At 42.0% G+C, this 23,680-nt stretch overlaps 2 protein-coding genes across 3 annotated transcripts; both read right to left on the bottom strand.

Moving 5' to 3' along the window:
- Positions 1 to 897: 897 nt before the first annotated feature.
- Positions 898 to 16,191, bottom strand: LOC146615921 (cohesin subunit SA-2). The gene is given in 32 exon segments (XM_085373717.1): positions 898 to 1,302; positions 1,383 to 1,471; positions 1,473 to 1,734; positions 1,819 to 1,947; positions 2,038 to 2,189; positions 2,278 to 2,379; positions 3,745 to 3,881; positions 5,743 to 5,917; positions 6,108 to 6,200; positions 7,463 to 7,543; positions 7,631 to 7,718; positions 7,807 to 7,883; positions 8,069 to 8,269; positions 9,083 to 9,169; positions 9,287 to 9,379; positions 9,476 to 9,579; positions 9,775 to 9,892; positions 10,020 to 10,140; positions 10,219 to 10,326; positions 10,414 to 10,493; positions 10,761 to 10,859; positions 10,942 to 11,065; positions 11,168 to 11,241; positions 11,332 to 11,483; positions 11,569 to 11,773; positions 13,860 to 13,931; positions 14,023 to 14,099; positions 14,187 to 14,283; positions 14,494 to 14,667; positions 15,270 to 15,357; positions 15,451 to 15,546; positions 15,891 to 16,191. Coding segments are annotated over 31 exon segments (3,651 nt in total). The 5' UTR covers positions 15,501 to 15,546; positions 15,891 to 16,191; the 3' UTR covers positions 898 to 1,160.
- A 3,540-nt stretch (positions 16,192 to 19,731) lies between these two features.
- Positions 19,732 to 23,387, bottom strand: LOC146615920 (uncharacterized). 2 transcript variants are annotated; one of them, XM_085374988.1, is made up of 8 exons: positions 23,327 to 23,387; positions 22,916 to 23,040; positions 21,890 to 21,950; positions 21,734 to 21,801; positions 21,488 to 21,590; positions 20,193 to 20,311; positions 19,931 to 20,076; positions 19,732 to 19,840 (listed from the first exon to the last, which is right to left on the bottom strand). In XM_085374988.1, exons 1-8 carry the CDS (start codon positions 23,385 to 23,387, stop codon positions 19,732 to 19,734), a joined length of 792 nt encoding a protein of 263 aa, XP_085231114.1. The 2 variants fall into 2 exon arrangements, with proteins under 2 accessions (XP_085231114.1, XP_085231113.1); XM_085374987.1 differs by having other exon boundaries at positions 22,922 to 23,040.
- Positions 23,388 to 23,680: the final 293 nt, after the last annotated feature.

Genomic DNA, 23,680 nt, shown 5'->3' with positions numbered 1-23,680 from the left:
CACACTCAAAGTCACTTAAATCCTTCCCATTCTTATACCCAATTTGAACTTCAGCAGGTTATCTTGTCCAGGTCCTGCACACACCGAATTGCTGATTTGGAAATTTGAATTAACGTGCGGTGAAAAAGATGTAGCTAACACAGTGGCTGGTAAGTGTATCTCTACCAGCTGAAAATTATCTATATCACATTTCAAGTGTTTGCGCTGTTTGTTAGTGATAAGAGAATATCATTTACTAGATTAACCAATGTTTCTGTGCACAACAATACATAAATGTACAGCTGTTTCAAAAAGTAACAAAGTGCTTGTTAACTTATTCCAAGTATAGAATATATTATTAACTTGAAGGCAATATTTTTTTTAATTTACATTAATTGATATTAAATACATAAGTAGCAGGTATCAAAATAAAAACTACAATTCTTAACTGACCCTGTGTCCAATAGGAAAACTAAAAGAGAAAGTATTTAGTGTCATTTTTAAAAATCAAGTATTTTTTACAGTAAAGCTGTATGTTTAAAAAAAAAAAATAATAATCTATGCACATACTGATACAAATGGTCCTCAAATTAAAGTGGTCTGTAAATCATAACACCAGATTAATCCTGGTGTTGGTCATTATTTTTCCATTAAAAGGCCAAAACCAACAATTTGTACTTCTGGTCCCTGAATCAGCCAGTTTGTATCACTCCACTCAAATCGCATGTACAGTTTCAGAAAATGTTCCATCTTTTTTTAAATGATCCCAAATTGGATTATCTTTTTTTTTTTTTTTTGTAAGACAACCTCAGTTGTTTACTATAGCGCTATATAAATAAATTTTACTTACTTACTTACTTAAACATCTGGGAAGTCCAGTGTTGGGGAAACTTTACTGAAACAGCAGTTTGTTGGTAATAATATAAGGAACTATTTTCAGCTGTGGATTAAAACACATTTGTTGTGGTTTTGGTCTTTGCATGGCAGAATATGGCCACCTTTATCCTTTCTGATCACATCCTTCTGAAAACATGACATGCTGCATGATCACTGTACAAAAAAACCCCACCAGTTTCTATCCACACACAGAGGACACTGGTAACAAGGTGCATCATAAGTAAAACATCTGTTGAGGTCTCGTCATGCAGACGGCAGCACCGATTCTCCCGACCTCCTCACACTCAGAGCTCAACCTCCACGGTACCATCACCATCATCTGGCTCCTTGGTGACACAGATTACAGATCCCTCAGCGTGCAGTCTTTTGGGTGGAGGATCCAGAGGGACAGAAAATGGATCTGTATCAGCTGCTTTCTCCTGATGGCTGATGAGAGAGGTCAGGTTACAGTGATTCATGTGAGACCTGCTTCGTAGCTGGTTTGAAAACACTTCACTTGGGCTCACCTTGGGCTGCAGCTCGGTTTGTGCACCTTGCTGACTTTGGACTCACCAGGGCTAAACAGACTGGGAGACTTTCTTCCTGAAAATAAAAAAGGATACACACCTGAAGCAGCTGGTGATGGTGAAGAAATCACTCTGTGCTTGACTGAACTCGGCTCTCCTACCTTCCCATTTTTGTTTGGAGAAGGGCAAGCGATTGGGCAGGTTGGCCTTCCTGTCCGAGCTTACGTAGGATATGGCGTCCTCCCCCTCGGCTACAGCCAACAGGGATGCGCGATAGTAGATGAGAGGCTGCCAGCACTCCTCCCTGAGGTCAATAATGTGCTCAGCAGTGTGTTTTTGAAGGTAGGAGAACCTGCACAGACATGAGCAGCCTTCAGAGGTTTTTGTTTTTCTTTAAAAACCATTTAAACTCCTGCTTGTTGCTTTCAGCACTCACACTGCTTTCTTGTCTGGTCTGAGCAGTTTGCTGGAGAACTCGCTGAGGATGGTCAGGTAGGAGAGGTACAGTGGTGTAGATGAGTCTGGAGTCTGAGTAAAGTCTTGGAACACAAACTCGATGCCGTTCCTAAACATGTATACACACAGACTTTAGGAACAAAAAGGAAAAATATCAGCAAAAAGTAACACAAAAAGAGAAATTAGGTCACGTGCCAACCTGTGGACCAGGACGACACACTCACGAAACTTGACAAGGTCCCCAAAGGTGAGGGCGAATCGCCTGGCTAGCTCTTTAATGCTGGTGAAAGTCTGGACTCCTGGGTGAGGCCTGCCGCCGCTCTCTTGCTCCTGCTTAAGGCGCACAAACAGCTGGCAGGTGCACACGACAGCACATCAGTATCTCGCTGCCTTCTAGTGACAGTTTGGGGCTGAAGTTTATATTTTTCAGTGACAATACCTGCTGCAAACAGAGCACCAGTGTGCGAGCACTCTCTATTTTATCCATCTGCCTGGTGCGATACACAGTCTCCTTGATGATGTCTCCAAAGTCATTGTAATACTGCGGACAAAGAGGGAGACGATGACACTTGACGTTTAATCCAAAGATCTTTAGTGAAGCAACAGCAGCAGCATTAAAGCGCTACATTTGATTAAGGCAACCCAAACATCCCTCCATAAATAAAAATGGTTTTTAAGTGCACCTTTATGTCCTGATTCAAGTACCCAACCATATTCATCTTTTGTAAGTCACAAAACCACATGAAGCTAGATGGTTAAAATAGTATTTTGGGGATTTATTGATCATGCATTAGGAACACAAACTGAGGCTGAGTTGAATATCTTAGCACAAAAACAGAGGGAACAGCCTTGGTGTGGTTCAAAGGCAATAAAATCCACCCAGCAGCACCCTTAAAAGTCTCTGTTTAACATGTTAAATCATGTTAGTTCAATACCCACAACGATTTGTGTTTTTTTCTAGTTATGTGCTAAACTACTTCTTGGATAAGTTAGTAGAAAAATCTTCTTACAAAGTCTAGACTGTATATAAAAGATGGATGCCACCCATTGGTTTGTGGATCATCACTGTTTTGATGTATCAAAGTTAGAAATTTTGGCTAGCACCATTTTTTTTCCCAACCAAATTTGCCCAAGAGGGTAAAGCAAGGGAGTTATTGCCTAATGCTGCCACTGGCTAGTTAGCTTTGTCAGCAGATGATTCCCTGTGATATTAAATGAAATGCTTATTTTGGCTAATATGAAACAGGCTTAACACAAAACTAACTGAAGAAACTGAAAAGGTCCTTTAGAGGGTTTTAAACCCAACTGGATGCTGAACAAGGCCAAACAAACCACAGATATTATAAAACAAGACTTTATTTCCACACGCAACCTAAACAACACAAGATTATAACATTAACCATAATTTAAGAGAGTTTAATGAAACATCTTTAGGTTTTCACTGGTTTCTGAAGGCCCATCACTGCCAGATATGTACACGGAAACTCGATTTGTTTTACGCATGTGTACTTCCTGTCACCACAACACATTATAAGAAGTTGTCTTCTTGCTAGTGTTGGATTAAAGCTGCTGCACTTTTGTTCAAAGACACCTGTATATTATGTTCACATCAATATAAATATTACAAAGAAATATACATGTCATTTTTTTTGCTTGTTTATACAAAAAAAATAATCTAACTTAATTATATTACCAATCTCTTTGTGTGTGTGTGTGTGTGTGTGTGTGTGTGTCTAAATAATAATAGCTCATGCAACTATCAGAATGTTTAAAATCAAATAGTGTATATATTAACAACCTTTATTTTGAAAGGACAGAACAGGAAGAATCACTCCTCGCTACTCAAAAGCTTATTAGTGCTCTTCCCCATAATGTCACACTACTCATTTGAGGAGTTCACCTTTACCTTCATGTAGTACATGAAGACCTCTGCTGCCATGCTCATCTCCAGCACTCCGTGTATTATCAGTTTGCAGTAGGCTGCGAGCACATTTCTCCATTTGTGAAGGTCCTCCAGTTTCTCCACTTGAGAGTTTTCACTGACTGAGAGCCCAAAAGCAGGCAGGGCGTGCGATCGGTCGCGAAGTGGTGGAACGCCAAAGAGTGATTAATGATGAGAAGTCATATAACAGAAAGAAAAGAACAAAGCAGACACAGGAAAGAGTGTTTTAGTTGGTTTCAGGACAATGGCTTTAGCAGGTGGATATCAAAGATAACATAACGCTGGAGTTATGGTTGTGACACCATGTGGCTTCAATCTTTCACAAGGCTAATAAAATAGGCTCGGAGGTGAGCCAGAGTTAATGGAATTTTCTCACGGAAAGAGATTGCCCTGATTTTATGATTTAACTCAGTGCCCTTGCCCTCCGAGTGATCTCTGATCCAGCAGCTAATAGAAAACACTGTCTATAGAACAAAATCGTTACCAGGCAAATCCAATAAAACAATAGCTTTTTATTACATGTTCAAAAACCAATAATCCTGTATCGTATTTGGTTGAACATTTAAGAGATTCCCACCAGGACAGTTATTGACTTCTCTAGACTATCCCCATATTTGGATGCAATATGTCTCTGAAAGCAGACGCTATACTAAAGATAATAAAATGTTTTAGATATAGTGAGCTGTGGATGAATTCATAAGTTTACTTGAAGGACTTTATAAAAGGGGAAAAAAAACGATGTATTTCCAAGATGTCAATCTTGTTTTTTTCATTTCACAGCAGACAGGAGCGTGTCACCGTCATCCGCTTACAAGCTGCATTGCTTTGCATAACAAAGTCTAACATCCCTTCTTACAAATTAGTCAACCCTGTTTCAGTCTGAGGACATTAACAAGGCTTCTTTTGTAATTGAGGGTCAATTGTCAGGTCAGGTTGGAAATCAGACCCCATTTACAGTCAGCAGGCGGCTCTGCAGCGACTTATTAAGCCAAATGTGTGGCCGTGCATTTAATATCTACATGTTTTTACCACAGCGGGGCCGGCACACTCAATCAGCGGCTCGCTCAGAGCAGCGGCAGAGTGAGAGTGCCATCTACCGCGCGGCGCTGCAATGAGCACGCTTCAGTATTCTGTTCTTTATTCCAAAAACCAGCTGTAGTTACTTTTCTTGCCATAAAAACGAACATTAAATCCTAATACTTTGCATTGGTTAGAAAAAAAAAGAAGTTAAAATAAAAATGAAAACCAATGCCTTAGACACTTTTTTGGCTTTTTGTGCCCCCCTGCCGCTGGCCCCCTTGTCGTGTTTCAGATATCCATGAGTTGCTGAGCCGTTTCACCAGAGAGTCATTTCCCCTTTAAACTTCTCAGATGGTTTCACTTAACTACATGTTTGAGACCCAAAGAGGTCAAATTATCCATTGCCTTCCATCCGCTGCATCGAAGGATTAAAGAGAAATGAATACAAATTTGTAGCATCGGATTTTTGTTTTCTCCTCTTTCCTGACCCATTAATCCTTTTTTTTACGATCCCCAAAGATTCATGCTGCGAGCCTTCAGAGGAGGCCTGATTAAAAGTAAACTTCGACCAGCTAATGCTGCTCAGGCTTTGATGCATTAGTATTAACAATCCAATCATGCCATAAATAATACTCCATCACCGGGAGAGTACTTAAGCTCATTTTGCTAATGATACTTTTATTCCTCTGCTCGGGTCACAATTTTTAATGCAGGACTTTTTGCTTTCACTTCTCGTACTTCTTCATTCCCCTTCTCTCTTATTTCCTCTCTGCTCACAATCAAACATACACAGAAATCTTAAAGCCTGATTTAAGGTGAGCACAGAGAGAACCACCCACTGCCTGTGGACTTACATCATTCTGAACAGAGAGGCTAAAACATCCTTTAAAGTGAGGTAAGGATAAGAAAAAATAAAGCCACTTAAACAGGCTGGCGTCTCACCCCTGCTCTGGCTGTCATAGTCTGAGCCGACAAAGACGTGCACGCACACAAAGTTCAACAGCGCCCTCTGCAGTTTGGGGCTGGGCGTGTAGAGCAGTGGACCGAAAGAGGTGGGATCCCACACGCGTAGCTGGTAGGAGTGAGCCGTCAGGACGTCACACACACCCAGGAAGGCCTGAAATTGGAAAAAATGAGAAGACGTAAGAAAGGCCTGAAGAAGAAGAAGAAGAAGAAGAAGAAGAAGAAGAAGAAGAAGAAGAAGAAGAAGAAGAAGAAGAAGAAGAAGAAGAAGAAGAAGAAGAAGAAGAAGAAGAAGAAGAAGAAGAAGAAGAAGGAGGAAGTGTCGAAATGGTTAGCAGGCGTACCTGCTGCCTCACACTGAGGTCACCGTGGGACAGACAGTGATGACTTCTCTCGCAGAAGAGACGCAGCTGGAGCCTCTGGGCTTGCGCCTTCTCCTAAACACAAACAGTGTTGACTGATTAACTGACTGATCATTTCAGCTCTAATTCTTCTGTTTCTGGCTGCTTGTAATAACTTGTAAATATGATTTAAAAACTTCTATTGACTTGCATAATAATACAGTAATAATTAATGAAAACTTCCTAAGGTGTTGTTAAGATGTGAAACTGTCAAATTAAATTTGTTCCTGTTTTTGTCAAGAAATTAGCATTACTGTTTAAAGGTTCAGGTTCATTTAAAAATGTCATTTTTTGAAAGAACATTTCTAGGAAATAGATTATTACATCTGCGAGATTGCTACTAGACTGCTACAGTGTGTACTGCTCCTTTTATAGCATTAGCATTTTGCCTTATTAGCAGAAGGTAAAACGATCAGCTCACAAGTATATTAGGGCTTGAGCAACTGACACATTACAGTTCCTCAGCTGGCTGCTTCATCACATTTTACTCATACAAGCCAGAAAGTAGTACACACGGTTGTACAGAAACTTCTTTTTTCAGCAGTTTCCTGCATGGTATACCCTTCAAACCCTCAGAAGTGTATTAAACCCACAGAGTTTGATGCTACAGAGTCTCAACAATGCAGATTTTATTATTTTGTGATCAGTAAAACTGTTTCCAGCTGATAAATCAGCCTTTCAAAAGATAATCCTGAATTAGGGAACACAAAACAGCACAGAAACACAGAAAATGAGCCTCTGTAAGCCTAGGTAGATCCATCAATCTTGTTCCATTTGTCCAATTCAGGCTCACAGGGCGATTGGAGCCTATTCCAGCTGTAATAAGATGGGAGGAAGGGTACCCCATGGACAGGTCTCTAGCCTGTCGCAGGGCTAACACAATAACAACCGGTTTTATATAATTTTTATGTTATTTTAGCTTAAACAGTAAAATTGAAATCCTTAATTTACAGGGAAAAGAACCCAAAACCTCTGAACAGTAGTATACTTTTATTTGCAGTTTATCTTCCTTCACTTTTAATACAGCTGTTCTGAGGGGATGTCTTTTGATTTTGAGTGAGAATTTTACTCTGACCCAAGCATCCAGACTCAAAAAAAACAAACAAAAGCAAAAAAGAAACACTACATATGACTTTAAAATAAAACGCGGTCTTTTTAATTATCAAAAATGATTAAAATGTTGAGAACACATAGAGTGTTTTCTGTGTAAGTGCACATACATCGCTGCTAACACCTCATCTCTATATCACTACATTCACACAGGTTAAAGACTGAGCTGTAAAGCGGATGTAGCTCACCCTGCAGGTCAGAGTTTGACTGCTGGTGCTGAGCGACCACATCATGGAAAAGGACAAACACTGCAGTACTTCCAGCAACACCTGCAAACACAGTGAAGTGGAAATACACTGAAGACGTGTGCGCAGTACAAAGACCACATTTGTCTACACAGCAGGCGGGGATGATACCTCAGGTGGAGCTCCTTCCAGGCTGCTCTCTACTGACAGGAGAGGAGACAGCACATCAAACAGACCCCACTGGCTCAGGTCATGGCAACTATGGAAACACGAAGAGAAACAGCCACATAAATCCACATCAGCAGCACCATACTCACGCTTGACTTTAAACGACTGTCAAGTCTTACTTGTTGAAAGCTCTAAGTTTCTTCAGCATGGCTAAAATCTCTCTGATTTTCTCCTCATCAGCAGAGAAACTTTCACCCTGTGTAAGAGAAGTCAGACTTCATGAGAGTTGCTTTCAGTCTCTAACATTTCGAGGATTTCAGGCGTGATGAGTAAAAGTAAAATCAGAATAGAAGTACAAGGTAATCACTCTTTTTTTTCAGGATACATGAATACAAGCCTGACACACAATAATTGCGTCCACATAAATCCAGCAGTACTCACCTTGAGTGATTCCCCCAGCAGTGCTGTCAGCCGGTCCACCCAACGCTGGACCAGAGAGTCTCTAGCAGCTCGGGCGGGGGAGCACCAAGCTGTCTCCTCGCGACAGAGAGAGAGGAACACGCGGGCCTCTCCCTCCAGAACAGCCGGGCCTGAGTGGACGTCTAAAACAGCTTCCAGTTCTGTCAACAGGCTGGACACCGCCTACAGGAGCGACACGACTCACGTTTGAAAACATCGCATTTGGTAGCAAAACTCATTTGCAGGCTTTGTGATGTATAATGAAAGTAAAAAGCTAAGACGATAGCCCAGCTGAGTATTGGAGTAGTGTCATTTCACCATTAAGTTTACCAAACAGAACTAGTAGTAGTATGTTGAGAAATTGTGTGTTGAAAATCCCTCGCTCTGTTAAAAAACCACTTGAAGGTTATCTTCTATTATGAATCATTTGAAGATATTCTAGTACAGCGGTGCCCAACCTTTTTTGGATCACGGACCGGTTTAATGTCAGACAATATTTTCACGAACCGGCTTTTAAGGTGTCGCAGATAAATACAACAAAGTAAATTAATACGACTAAGACAAAAACGATGGTATTTTGTAAATATAATAATAAATGCAAATTCACTGTGTAATTGTGTAACTTTATTAGCAGCATCCTGACAACACTGAGAGTAACATCCTCCTCTCTGCCACTTAATGCTCTCTGGTTGCTAAGGTAACGTGTAAATATTTCTTTCAAAATAAGACACAACTACAACACGGGAAAAGACCCAGGGAAACCAAGTTAACGACAAAAACCCTGAAAACCATAAATTTCACACCCGACCCTCGACTCTCACGGCCCGGTAGCAAGCGACTCGGCCCAGGGGTTGGGGACCGCTGCTCTAGTCCGTGAATAAAAACACATGGATGGAAATGAGCGGAATAGGCCTCCTTTCAGGATAAGGAAAGCACATTACCACATTCCCATTTCTGTATGACTAAATAGTGTAAACTGAGTGCAGGTGTGCATACCTGTGTGTTTTCAGCGTGCAGACACTCTGGGAGGAAGTACGGGGGAATCCTCATCAGGTAGGCAAGGATGTCACTGCTACTTGAAAACTGCAGAGAGAATAGAGACATTACAATATAACAACCAGAATTCAATAGTGCAGCACAGATGCCTGGATACAGAATCACACTGATTTATATAGCAACAGCTACATGTGGAATAAACACCTTAGACAGCAGCTTTGGAAGCACCGTCAGGAGATGTTCAGTGAGCTTCAAACAGTCATCGTTCTGAATCTTCTTATCTCTGGCACTCATTACCTGAAACACAACAAAATAAACACTTATGTCTTTTAAATGATGAGTTATCAGTGTGCTATCTCACATACAAAGAGAGGACAGACATCTTCCACTGACCTTCTTCGCTCCACTCCTCCCTGCCAGCACAGGTCCCTCTGAGGCCTGACGCACCGACGCTACCAGGATCTCTACAAGCACTGCTTGTTCAGCAAGGGTGAAACCTACATACGCACACACATACTTAGAAAAGCAGGAGTTCACAGAGGATCTAACATGTTTTTTTGTGGAGGAAACAACTGAAAACCAGAATGAGGAAGATGAAGGTTGTGGATGATTTTAAACGGTCCTTTTAAGCCACAAAAAAATCTTTGGTGAGGGAAGATTATTAGGAACTGACAGCACACACATTTCCCTACCTGGACTGCATGAGGAAGAGTCCTGTAGCAGTGCAGACGTGAAGGAGGGCCAGTCCTTCAGCAAAGCTCCACCGCAGTCCCATAGACTGTCCACCAAGTACACCACGTGGTTGTGCAGCTGAAAGCATAAGCTTTACATGATTCACAACATCACAGATGTAAACTAGGTGATAACACAATAGAGAAGAAAGTCCTTTCTTAGCTCAGACTGGAGCTTCGACTTGAAACAGCCAGTCTGTGTTCACCTCAGATTCCTGGTAGAAGTGCAGCAGAGCCTTCAGTCTGGCAAATGTTTGCTGCTTACACGCTTCGTCTTCATTCGATCCATCCTGAGTATCAGATGCAGGGGCTACAGCATTGAGAAGCCTGACCGAGACAATCTATATCATATGGAAGCACTAATAAACCGCTAAGTTGTTTTTCAAGTGACATAGGAAGACATACCTTGAGAAGAGCAGCTCCCCCGCAGTGGCCGCAAGAGGGCGCTGTGAAGAGTAAACAAACTGGAGGAGGTGTTTGTAGTCTTCTGGAGTGAGCACATCGTCAGATGTCCTGAGGAGTGAGGAAGGAAGTGGATGTGAAGAGGAGCAGAATGAAGACATGAGTGAGAAGATTAGATGACAGATCAAACAGACTCACTTGGAGATGAGCACCAGGAGTTTCATGGTCTGCACTGCCACTTCACTGTCCTTATCCAGGGTCATGGAGATGATCCGGTCCTGGAACACAACAGTACAAGAGCATTAAAGCACTTTGTGATGCTTGTTTTAATCAGAGCTATACAAAAAACCCTATCAGTTACTATTACTATTATTATCAGTAGTAGAAGTAGTTGCAGTATTATGAGCAGCGCTTTATTAAAAGTCTTGTCCAGATCTCCAGCTATATTGAGCTCTTAAGGCTCGAACATGACATGACAAGCCAGTGATATTTGAAGGCAGTGTAGGTAATTCAGATTTCACCGGTCCTGATGGAGGCTGGATTACCTTAAAGCGGCTGGTGAACAGGTCTAGTTTAGGCAGGAAGAGGGGATCTCCGTACAGACCCTGCAGAGCTAACACACACTTGAGACGCACATCTGGCACCTGAAAGATAAACAGTAGCCAGGCGGCGTTGTAAAAATCATCCCATGATGATTTTTTTTGTTGTTATTTTGCTGCTGGCTACCTTGTCGTGCATCATCCAGCCCATGTATTTGAGGTAACTGTCGCTGAGAAACACAGAACTGTAGAGCTTCATCCACAAACCCAACTCTTCCATACAGACGCAGCGGATCTCTGGAAGCACATCACTGCACGAGCACGCAAACACCCACAAACCCGAGTTGAGTTAAAATAATAATGCAGTATAGATTAAACATTTAAATAATGAAGCATGTCAGAGAAAACTGTACCGGTATCGCTTAAGGAAAACTCCCTTGAAGATGATGTCCATCATGCTCTCGATCTCTGCTCGCTTCTCCTGCAACTAGAGGAGCAACAGGAAGGTTACACAGAAGCCACACCGTCAATAAAAGGAAAAGTCCTTTCAGTTTCGTCCTGCTCATTCTCTGTGTACCTCTGCGATCTTCCGCTGTACTTTCTCCAGCTGCTGTGCGCTCTTCTGCCTCATCGTCTTCGTTTTTTGCACCTCATACAGCTTCTGACTGTTTTCGATGCCAGCGCTCAAGCTGAGAGCCACGCCCACCAGAGAGCTCAGCAGCTTCACCGCTGATTAGAGAAGTCCACATCGAAAGTACGGGTTAGTTTATCCGCAAGTGTGTCTGAATGCTGATTCACGTAGTTTCGCTCTTACCCGCTAGTGTGCAGGTGTGTCTGAACGCTCGCACGCAAGAGTTTGACAGCTCGGTGAGCAGCGAGATGAGGGTGTTCATCAGGTAGCCGTCGAAGATGATGCCGTGCTGACACTGAGCCACCAGCACAGACACAAAGTCGCAGAACTCGGAGTGGAACCAGCGGCCGTACGGTCCAGACTGCACCAGAGGATACTCAACACTGTCCTACAGCGGAGGAGAGAAAGAGACAGCAGGTTTAGCAAGTTTAAGACCTTTGAAGTATCCAAAATGTTACTGAAATGCTTTTTTCCAGGTGATTAGTATCATACAGTATATCAGATTCGTACTGAAGGTTTTCATGACCAAGAAAATTAATGCTAATAATTTTGCAACATGTATAGAAAATCATGTAAAAGCTACATTTGTGCAAGGAGTCAAACATTTTTATTGTGCTTTTTTGTCTCTTTTTTGGCTAATTGAGCAGAGCATTAGCTTAGGAAGTCAAGCTCAGCCACAGTCCCGGCAGACCGGCTAATCTCAGTGCCATACAGCCATACTGCATCACCCCTACTACTACTACAAGACTTTTCATTTTAAACACGGGTATACGCCACTTTTAAGCAAAACCAGTTTGCAGTTGTGCTTAGAAGTTTAAATACACTCATGATTCAAAAACAAGAACTGGGTGCACAAGTTTGAATTTTATCAAATGTATACTTATGCACAAGTGCATAAGTATACACAGAGCCTCAAGTATATACCTACACTTACTAAAATCTTTTAATGAGTGGTGCTGAAGGTTCTACAATCTCTTCAAGCATTTCTAAACAACTGTAGATTCCAAGATCATCACTTCAAACTGTACGTAAGTACTTTGCCAAAGTCTAGAAGAAGACTTAAATTGTGACCCTCAAATGAGACAAAATTTGTCTGTACATATGCTTTTGACCCTGTGTATATTCAAGAAAATCCTAAACAAATTCAAATTAGTGCATCCAGTTCTTGTTGTTTAAAGTCATTAAAGATGCATACTGTACTGTAAGTTGAAATAAATCACTAAAGGCCAAATTGCCCTGACATTCATGCTCATGATGAGTGAAAGTAAACCTTTGACCACAACTGTAACCCTGCCCTGCTGCTGTGGTGGAACCGCTCAGTGAATTATATGTGAAAATGAAAGTAACTCAGCCTGACACGTAAACAGTATGTTATTGCAAAACAGGATTCATGCTCAGTCAATCCACCACGTGTGAACAAACGAACAGCAACACTGAACTCAAAACTTCCACATTTTGCAGGTTTATTGTCGGTGTCTGTCTGAATCCCAAGACTTCAACTTCAAAGATTCCTACATTAAAAATAAAAAACAGCATCCTTGTCATTCTGTTTTTCTTTTAATGAACACCAAGAGAAAGCTGTTCTCTCTAAAAAATAACATGTCAACACAGCTTAGGTTTGCAAAGTTCCATCCGAACAAACCACCAGACTAAGTATAAGTGTACCAAAGTGGAGATGTAATGCACAGCACTACATTCGATGAACACCAAACTCAGCATATCAGCACAAACACCTCATAGCAGCTGTCAGCACAGTGGTGGAGGCATGATGAATTTGGTTTGTCGTGCAGCCACAGGAAACAGACGCCTTGCAGTCACTGAGTGGCCTGGAACCGTATACCAAAGTACTCTAGACTCAAATATAACGCCACCTGTCTGCCAGGCTAAAACATAGCTATAGTTGGGTGACGCAGTAGGACAATGATCCCAAGAACCTGTGAAAATCTACAACAGAATGGCTGAAAAAGAAAAGAATCAAAGTGCTGCAGTGGCCCTGTCACTGAGACCTCAATCTGATTAAAATGGCAGGACCTTAAGAGAGCTGTCCGTTAACGAATACCTGCAACCCTCAATGACCTGAAGCAACACTGTAAAGATGAGCAAGCCAAAATTCCTCCAAAGTGATGTGAGAGACTAATAAAATCATACATATAACTCCTACTTCAAGTTACTGCAACTAAAGGTAGTTCTACAAGCTACTGAACCATCGGCTTTACTTGACTGATTGATTGACCGTTTTATTTCAAACGTGTGAATGTAGCTGAAATAACAACAAATATATTGGAAACAGAAGAAAAAGCAAAGTAAAAAACACCAAGATGCCACAAATATCTCTATATACCACACTACTTTGTTTGTCACTTTGTGTTTAAAGCTGATAAAAGAAAATAAAAGTTCATTTACAAAACAATGGAAGAGCAGTAACTGGCCATTGCTGACATGAAGTGCTTAAAGTGCAGTGAGTGGGTACTGACTGTATCCATGGGCCACGTGACTGTGAGGATCCACGGAAAAGCCAGAAACTTCTTATACTGCAGACCAGCAGTCTGAAACACTCAAATACAGTTTCTCTTCCACAACATCCAAAACATGCTTCACATAATAACACGACAGAGCGCCGAGCTGAAATCCTCTTACCTCATCCAGCTCCTCGACCATCTTGCTCATGACTTCGCTGTCCTCTTTGCTCTGACACATCTCCGCTGTGACGACACCTTAAAAAAAAAAACCAGAAAGCACGCTAAAGACAAAGCCCTTTGTTGGTATGCTGCACGTATGTGCGCGCTGGCAGGTCTGCTTGCCTTTGCACCCAGAGCACTGGATGAAGAAGCTGATGAGGTCGAGGAGAGAGGAGTCTCTGTCTGACCCATACGCCTCAATCCAGTCATCTATCACCGCCTGCTCAGGCATCAAAGAAGACCCGGTGAATCATAATATTATTGTACACAATTAAGAATCTTCCATTTCTACACTGAGGATGTGGGATTTTTAATAGCCTGTTATAACTGCTCAATAGCCAGGGTGAAATCAGCAGCTCTGACAGATAGCAGAGATTACAACGCTTCCCTTTTTAAATTCAACAAAGCGACACAATGTGTACGAAGTTACCTGCATGGCACTCCTGCCCATGGTGATCACTTCAAACAAGGTGACGGCCTCCACGTGCTTCTGTTTGCCGTGTTTGCCGTGTCCTCTTCCTGCTCTCCTCGTGCCGCTGCAGCTGGCCTTGGGACTTTTGCACTTGACATTCTCGGAGCTCTCGTGTGTTCGCCTCCTTCGTCTCTGCCGGGATTGAAAACGTGACAGGTGAAGAAAATACAGCCGGCTGAAATAATGTGCAACGATTTCCAGTCGAGGTCGAGTGAAAATCAGTCTGAAGGCGCAGACACAAATTTGCCTCCACAGCATTAGAACGCCTACGACTTCTCTTCTCCGGACTACGTATGTGGCTGGTTTGTAGCCACATACACTAAACTCAATTAGGCAGAACACTGATATCCACTTGGGCCACTGTATTCATGTTCTGGGTCAACATGGCGGCTTCCACCAGCTGGTGCAAGGATGGACAAGATTACAAATGAGCTCAGGTTTAGCATTTATGAGACAAAGTTAGGAGATGGTTTGGAGATGTGAAGAGGAGGACTAATGGATATATTGGACAAAGGCTGTAGAATATAGAGCTGCCAGGCAGAAGGAAAAGAGGAAGACCTCACATGTGGGGGGTTGATGTGATAGAAAAGGATGCTAGGGATAGGTGGAGGTGGAAGCAGGGGATCAGATATGACAACCCCTAAAGGGAGCAGCTAGAAGAAGAAGAAGAAAAAGAAGCAGAAGAAGCGTTTTTCTTGTGTAAGCCTGCATGAGCATCAGTGGATAACACATACCACACTCTTTCGCCTGTTCTCATTCCCAGAGTCCTCCTCTGAGTGACTGACGGCTTCAGAGGTGTCCGCCTTGGCACAAGAGCTCTTACTGGGAATTCAGAAACAGGAGAACTGGTTAACAGAGGGAAGCTGGGTTATTATAGCAGGCACTGTCAAATAACGACTAACTTTGCTAACTTACTTCTGCTCTGAGGACCTGGATGCAGCTGCAGCTGTGGCCTCTGGTATCATGATCCCCTCAGACGTTCACGCAGGGCTCAGCTGTGTGACTCTGCATCTGCAAACACAGTACCCGACAGTCTGTGCTACCAAAACTAAGCAATGCATTGGAGGGTGGGGGCAGAGGCTTGCGTTTAACTGATTTTCTGCGTGCCCCCTCCGCTGGGAGGAGCTACCGCGGTGCTTTAAAGGGTAAGTTAAAGACACTTGGGCATAGTGGCCGCTTTGGCCCCCATGAAAGTTGAACAGAGCACTTTCTTTTACTAAATCAAAAAAATATAAGTAATAATTTACAGCTAGCCTAATTAGCAGTGCCTCGGCTTGCAGAATATAACAAGCACGGATTAAAACTAAAAGGTAAGACAAAGACTCAAAGGTCGCTGCTAAACTTTTCAAACTTACCCTCTTCGCATAAACGCATACGCCTCGATGTTTGTCAGTGTATGCCTTTGAATTGGAAGCTTGTCAGACTCATTTAATTCAAGTATTTCCACTGATATCCTCCGTCTTTAGCCCCAGCTCTCACAGTCAAGTTGACAGACAGCCTAACGGGTCGTGATTGGCTAACGAGCCCGAATAGAATGATGCGATTGGCTGGCGGGAAACGTCAGTGTGAATTGAGTCCCTCCTCCGGCGGCGGTGACAGAAGGCTTGCTGTACGGAGCGGTTTTCGTCAGGCCACAGCGCTGTAAACATCTGTAAGAAGAGCCTCGTCGACGTATGAACTGTTAGCGAGTGAATAATAGGAAGATTGTGCCTTTTTGTGCTACCACAAAAATAATGCAGCACATTTAGCTATCTCGCTGGTCCTGCTGTGATTTTTAATGCAATGTATCCTGCACACCTCGGTCCCAAAAGCGCTTCCCGTGTAATTTAATTAAGCACAGTAGCAGCAGTCAATTCAGAAGGGAGATGTCATGGCATTTCCTGATTTTAACTATTTGAATGAGCTGACCAGCAGGGGGAGCTATTCACTCATCTTATGCGAGCAGCTTAGCCCGCAGGCAAAGGTTTAAGGACGGGAAGGATTTGAGAAGCAATGTTATAAATGCAGGAAAGAATAGAAAGGCCTCTCAGAACCCCTGCATCACCTACAGCTGCAGTATCAAACATAAGGCCTGAAGGCCAGAAACACTGCGGTTTCCTCATGACAAAGATATTACACCAAATAATTAATAATTAAATAGCACAAATGTTGCTGGGTTTTTTCACTATCTACTACAGAAATGGGGGGAAATGAGTTTCTGTCAATTAACAAAAACCTTCTGTTTTATAATTGCATGACAGTCTGGCATGACACATTTATTACTTACAATTTAAAGTTTTGGTGACAGATTTCTTTCCTTTAGTACATCAGCATTTCTTTGTCACGTTGAAAAACTGTATGTATTATTGAAACTACACTTTCTTTTTCTTATATTAAGATATCTCAGAGGTTAAATGTGTACTTAGACTTCCTTACTTCTGATAGAAATGTGAGTTTTCATTGGTGTGGCCCATTTAGCGTGGGCTGTATTTGCTTGACATCTCTCACCTACAGACTGTAGCGCACACCTGCCTCTCTTTCTCTCTCTCCCTCCCAGTAAGCGATACCTGCTTATATACACGTGACATTAGTCAACAGATGGGGAGAATAAAAGCTGCTGCAGCTAAATGCTGAAAGCCAGTCTCCACCAGAGACAAAGTCAGTCAAAAACACTCTAAAATATGCACAGTTAACCACTTTTCCATTGTTACAGCTCACGTTTAGTGTAAGTAAACATGTTTCCAATTAGTAAATGTGAAATACTGGTTTGAAAGTCTGAGCTCACGCTCTATCTCATTCTCAATTTAAAAGATGTAGACTGATTGTTCTGTATGTGCTCTGACTGGTGTATTCCTGGTGAGTTTTTAATGGGGCACCTTTGGCATTTGTGTATTTTGACAACTTCTTTCTGTTAGTCCCAAGTATTTTATACTTGTAATATGAGTAACTGTTGTCCAAACATAGTGGATAGATGCCAGACTGAGGGGAAGTCACCAGAACCAGAATGTAAGTAGCTACTTCAGCTCACGATCCATGACAATTTACAGGTCATTTCCTGTACAAAACAAAAAATGTGACCTTGACCATGATCTTAAACACAATTTGGTTGAAGAACCTTTAGGTCAAGAGTGCCAAATATAAGGCCTGGGGGCCAGAATCGGCCTGGCACGACTCCAATCCGGCCCAAGGGACGGATTTGGAAAATGTGAAGCAGTGCATAAAGATTTTTTTTGTAAATTGACGAAAACTGTTTGACTTTCATACCTTTTTGTCCAAATTTAAACATTTATCTCGCAGTTTCGCTGGTCCAGCCCACTTAAGATCAAAATGAGCTCCCAACGAACAATGAACAAAGCATTCAGTGGACCTGTACACATGATTATGTCTTAGCACAAAAGCTGAGGTGTAACCAATAACATTATAAGCATGACAACTCTCTCCGCCGCAGATCTGATGACACATAGTAGCTAGAAAGCATAGGTGTAATTAATAAACTTAATTATTGATGGATGCAGTCGTCCCACATTCACATTCCTGGCATCATCGACAGAAGTGAAACAGATGCAAGATTAATGTGAATATAACGCGACCTCTTCACTTGTTTTTGAACTTGAAGTTCTGACATTGTGTAAAATGTAACTCAAAAGCAAAATGCAATAATTTAAAGCCTGCATGTAACTAAAGATAGTTTTATGTTATTGTTTGATGCTGGTTTTTTGTTTTTGTTTTTAAAGCTTTTCATACAGCAACACTTTGTGTTTGGGTACTCGAGAGAGCAGATGCTGTGGTTTTGAAAGCCAAATGTCCTCCCACTCTTGCTTGAGATAGGATTTCATCTGCTCGCTAGTTCGGGACCTCTTTTAATGGAGTCATGCTCTTTTTACAGCAGCTCATGTTACTTTCCTGTTGCCAATTTACCTAATTAGTTGGGGTTATGTGGCCTGATATTCAAAACAATAACAATCCTCAGGGTGCACCAATGACTGAAGTGAAATGAGGGTTTTGAAGGTTTTTCCGTCTTTTTCATTTTCATGCTGTTAATAAAAACTGAAATCACACGCTCATCCAACGTGAATCATAATGTAGCTCAGTGTGTGTGTGTGTGTGTGTGTGTGTGTGTGTGTGTGTGTGTGTGTGGCCTCCACATGTCTGCATACACTCTCAACAATGTCTGGGCATGCTTCTACTGAGACAGACGATATTGTTCTCGTGGACCTCACAGACCTTCAGGGCATCAGTGAGCTCCTGGACTGTCTGTTGGCAGCATTGGATGCACTGACACATAACATATCAGAGGTTCTCAATTGGATTCAAGTCTGGGGAACGCAAGGACCTGTCACTGACATCTGTGTCTTCATCATCCGTGGAGTTTTTACATATTTTGGTGTTGGTGAATACATGGAGAGCATGTGGTCCCAGATATTGAATGACCCACTGCCAAATCTGTTATGCTGGATGATGTAAGCAATGTAACATTCACCACCATGTGCTCTGTGGGAACTTGCTCCCATGTATGAAGAGAGTGGTGATGCCCCTCTACTGCCCGCCTATCTCTCCTCATACCAGGAGAGATGGTCTCCTAATAGGACATATTATGTGATGGCCCATGTCCTGGTATCTGGCCCATGAGTTCAAGGTAGCGTCTCATGCTATTTTTGTTACCTTTGCCTTTTTTTCAGGAATTTTTGTTACTTTAGGGTCATTTTGCATGTGTAGTCTAACGCTACTTTGTAGTCACTGTAGATGTGTGGTTGTGTGGTGTGACTTTGTGGTTATTTTGTGTCAAATTGTATCAATTTGTGATTTTATGTTACCTGGTGTCCCTTTATAGCTGTTTTTTGACTCTGACACTCATTCATCAATGAGTTTATCAGCCACAAAGAGCAAACATGTCATACAACTTGCGTTCATTGCATTCAGTTTTATTATTCTGCTTTAGGTTTAAAAAATGTAACATTAGTGCAAGATGGGATTCAATAAGCTTACATTCAGCTCCAACCAACCGATTCAGCACAGGGACTAACAAGGGCCGCACTCCAAAAGACGATGTACAAAAAACCTATGTGGTTCTAAACAGGTGGGCTATTCAACCCCACTATTATTCTGTAGAATCGTATTGTGTAGCACCTTTTAATGGTCGTAACATAATCAGTTGCTTTTGAAGCGGGAGAGCCCTGGAGAAGGATTCATAAATACAGAGGCGTTCCTCAGCGTGAGTCAGGACAGGAACTGAGACACGAAGGTCACGGCCTGGTGAACATCATCTGTCAGCTCGTCTGGCAGTAACAGCACCATCGATGTTAAGCTTTGAGTTATTTCTAATATCCTGCACAGAGAACAGAACATGTTTGCCATCAGATTCTTGCTGAATTAATCATCACCTCATTCACAGCTAATTATTTCAATGTAAACCCACCAGTTGATATAATGAACAGCCAGCTGAGGCTCATGCCTTGAGCCTTCCTCTACCACCAGAGACTGTTTCATCTGTTTGAAGTTGGCCTCAATATCCTTCTTTATTTCTGAGAAGACCTGAATTCCCCTGAAAGAGCTGAGGACTTGCTGTAAAACAGAGACATTAAATAGCACAAAGCAATTTTTTGTGGAATGAAACAAAATGCACACATTTTGCAAAAGGCACAGCTAAACAGAGGATGGTTATAGTTCATCACTCTTACATATATAACTGAGAGCTGGTGGGCAATGTACTTATGACTTCCAAGGTGCCTGATATCCTCTTCTAGCTGTTGACTCAGCACAAGGAGCTGGTTCAGTTTGGCAATGTGGAAGTAGTATTCTGCAACAGAAGTATCAAGGCAGCAGAACTTAAGAGTCAAAAACTGCAATAAAAGGAAAAGTCCTACAAAGAAACTCTCACATGCTTGTTTTTTTTGCTTTATAGACATTGTTAGTTAAGAAGCATCCACGTAGTGGTGCAACGGATCACGGTTTATCCGTAATCTGAACCGATCCCACTCCACGGTTCGGTACGCACGTGATCTGAAGATTCGAAAAAGAAGGAAAAAAAGTATGTGTATGGTGCGCGTGGTGGGTCTGTCAAGCGATAGTTATGGCCCGCGCTAGCTGTCCAAGTGGAGGAGCAGAGGAGTTTGCGGTATTTAAGCAGCCCTTTGCTGCCCAGTCCGACCGGGCTAAAGCTATTACAAAAGCTATTGGGGTGTTTAGCTGCAGACTTGAGGCCATATTCCGTTGTGCAAAACAAGGGGTTTAACAAGGGGCAATGATATCCCGTTGCACGTCCACTTTAGTGGCAAGATCGTTCCAAGCATGTATGAGCAGGAAAAGATTTAAGTTATGGCTGAACTGTCCCAGGCATCTTCTGTTGCCCTAACTACTACAAATGGTTGGACCTCCAGGGCAACGGAAAGCTACGTGACCGTGACAGCTCATTATATCACAGTGGAGTGCGATATAATTAGCGGTATGTGTTAATGTAGGGTCTACCTTACAATATAAAGCGCCTTGAGGCGACTGTTGTTGTGATTTGGCTCTTTATAAATAAAATTGAATTGAACTGAATTGAGATACAAAGCCCTATACTGCCCTATATTGTATCATTTTTTTTTAAATAATTGCGTGGAATGAGTCTTGAGTTGAATGTTTTTAACAGGCAAAAATAATTCAATAAGTAAATGTAAAATTTTTGTCTTTTTTTCTTTTTTTGCTGATCCGAAAATTGGTCCGATCTGTGACTTGAAACCGTGATCCGATCCGAACTGTGAGATTTTTGATCCGTTGCACCACTAGTAGGACGTGTTCACAGAGACTTGACCATGACCACAAGGAAAGGAAAGTAACAAGGGGATGGTCTTTTCTCAATATACTGTCAGTCTACAAACACATTAAAGATGCCTTATGCTCAAAGATTTAACAATAAATTAATAATGTTACTGTCAACATACAAGAAAAGTTACGTGTTTGTGTGTATGAATTGGAAACACGTTCCTCTCACCATCCATTGGTGGCCTTTCCAGCATGTCAACAGGACTACCTTGAATAAGGAACACCTCAACTCGAGGAAACATTGCTGACAGTCCCACCATGTCCAGGTAGTCCTGAGGAAACACATGCACCACTTGATCCTTGATATTGACAGTTACAACTCACTGTTTTAGGGGTTGGGGGCGGATAATATGTGAAGTGCTCAGTTGTTTCTAATGTTACTGTTTCATTAGGACAGAACGGTTTAAGGTCATACCTCTAACTGTGGCATAGGCTTTGGTAGATGTTCAAGGCACTGCAGCATCTGGTCAAGAATCTCAGATCCTTTAAGCCATAAACAAAATTATATATATATACAGAAGATCAGAAAATATCCAAGACATCTTTTGTTCTTAGATTTCATCACACATACCTTGAGCCTGGAATGTGTCTGACTCCTCTGGACTACACCCTTGTCCTAACTGCTCCTGGAACTGTGACAGAGTAACAGTGATTAAACATCAAAGCAGTACAGACTGAACAATGTTACACCATAATTACTATTTCCTGGTGTTATTTATTGTGTTATAAACATCATCATTAACATAATAAACATCGTAATTATACATTGTTATTTAGTTTTAAGCTCGAGAAAAGCTGCTGGAAAGAAATGACGATGATGGAAAAAAATCCATGTGCACGTCCCAAATTAGGTCACAATATGTGTATGGGCATTAATTTGCTCATTAGGTCCTATCCAGTGCACTTCCTGTTCTCTTAATACAATGATCTAAGGTCTGTGTGTGACAGTACAGAGTAATTAACCAGCTACCCACCCAAAGCTAATTGACTGATTTATTAGGTGTGTAGGAACATTAGCTGTGCATCCAAAATGACTGTTTATTTGCTGTAGACTATGGGGATCCAAGAGCACCAACATAAAAAAAAAAAACCAACAACAACTTGTGAAGTGAAAATTAAGTGAAGTTTTAAAGTACTGCAGTTTCTGTGTCACCAGCATAGGAGCACTTTTGCAAACTGACTCTATCTTGACAAATCAACCAGATTTTTAAGATTGTGCCACAGTGGTCTCACCTAAAAATCCTAAAAAATTTATTTGGTGACACAGAAAAAGTAGTATCACAAACCTTTACTTACAGTTTGGGAACTGCTGCTTGTAATGTTTTTCAAAATATATTCTGGGATCCCTGACCTCCTCAAGTCCTTACCACATACCAACATGTATAAGTCATATTTTTTCCCATTTAGATTAATTGATGACACATTTACTTTTGTGTTTAATGATGTGTGTGTTTTATTTTATTATTTCATTTTGGCACTTTTGGCCCTCCATATTCTCACCAGATTCACATTTGAATAATGAAATGTTTGATGGAACATCTGACTGAAGTTTCACTTGAAAATTGATGAAAACTAACACAAAGTTGAGGAGACATACATATACCTGCTGCATCTGTGCCCTGATGAGGAGGTCCAGCTGCCCACAAAGACACAGCATCTCCAGGCCCACCTGCTCAGGACTCAGCTGGACAGGCATCAGAGGTCTCTTCACCTGTAACTCCACTGACCACAGAGCAGTCACATCACTCCATGACATTTCTCACATTTGCCGGAAAAAATAATCTCTTAACACACACAAGCACACGGGTGCACCATTGCAGACTATAAATCAGTGCGCACACGCAGTCTATTCTACAGGTCCAAGGAAGGATGGTTGATGAGGACTGAAGGGGAGTGGTCAGTGGGCTGTAAGGAGTCGGAGCCTGCAGGGCGCACTCCTCCGAAGTGAACTTGAAACGCCTCAAAACGCTGCATGAACCCGACTAAAAAGCGTGATGCTGGGACTTACCTTTAAATGCTTCATGGTAACCGCAGGGCTGACAGAGCGGCTCCGATATCCTCACTGCCATGGCTCGGACCGGCTGTGTTATATCACTCCTATTCTCCTGATTCGGTCCCGCTAATTAAAGCCATATGAAGACAATGAACGCGATGACAACTTGCTAGAGTGGGACTAGATAATAACAGATCAGATCTGTCGGTTTATTTTATTGCATTTGGTCGGAAGTCTCTTTCGCAGGTGGTGCGTTCGAGTGTCAAACGTTCAGGTGAAACACTGTTTCTTCATCCCTGATTCGCCGCTTCCTCTTAGATGACGATGCCCCCACGCAACCGCGCACTGATCAATAGAGCCTCGTTCATG

Source organism: Diplotaxodon limnothrissa, linkage group LG16, assembly GCF_057381915.1.
Source record: "Diplotaxodon limnothrissa isolate DT_005_m linkage group LG16, D_limnothrissa_male_GT1.1, whole genome shotgun sequence".
NCBI classification, from domain to species: domain Eukaryota; kingdom Metazoa; phylum Chordata; class Actinopteri; order Cichliformes; family Cichlidae; genus Diplotaxodon; species Diplotaxodon limnothrissa.
This window is presented reverse-complemented; position numbering and strand designations above follow the sequence as displayed.

What these genes read in the sequence shown, in the direction of transcription:
- LOC146615920 (XM_085374988.1), bottom strand. Translation starts at nt 23,387, where the DNA reads ATGGCAGTGAGGATATCGGAGCCGCTCTGTCAGCCCTGCGGTTACCAT. An exon ending in TTACCATGAAGCATTTAAAG is followed by an intron (nt 23,041 to 23,326) that starts GTAAGTCCCAGC and finishes CTCTGTGGTCAG; the next exon opens with TGGAGTTACAGGTGAAGAGA. An exon ending in AGCCTATGCCACAGTTAGAG is followed by an intron (nt 21,591 to 21,733) that starts GTATGACCTTAA and finishes GTGTTTCCTCAG; the next exon opens with GACTACCTGGACATGGTGGG.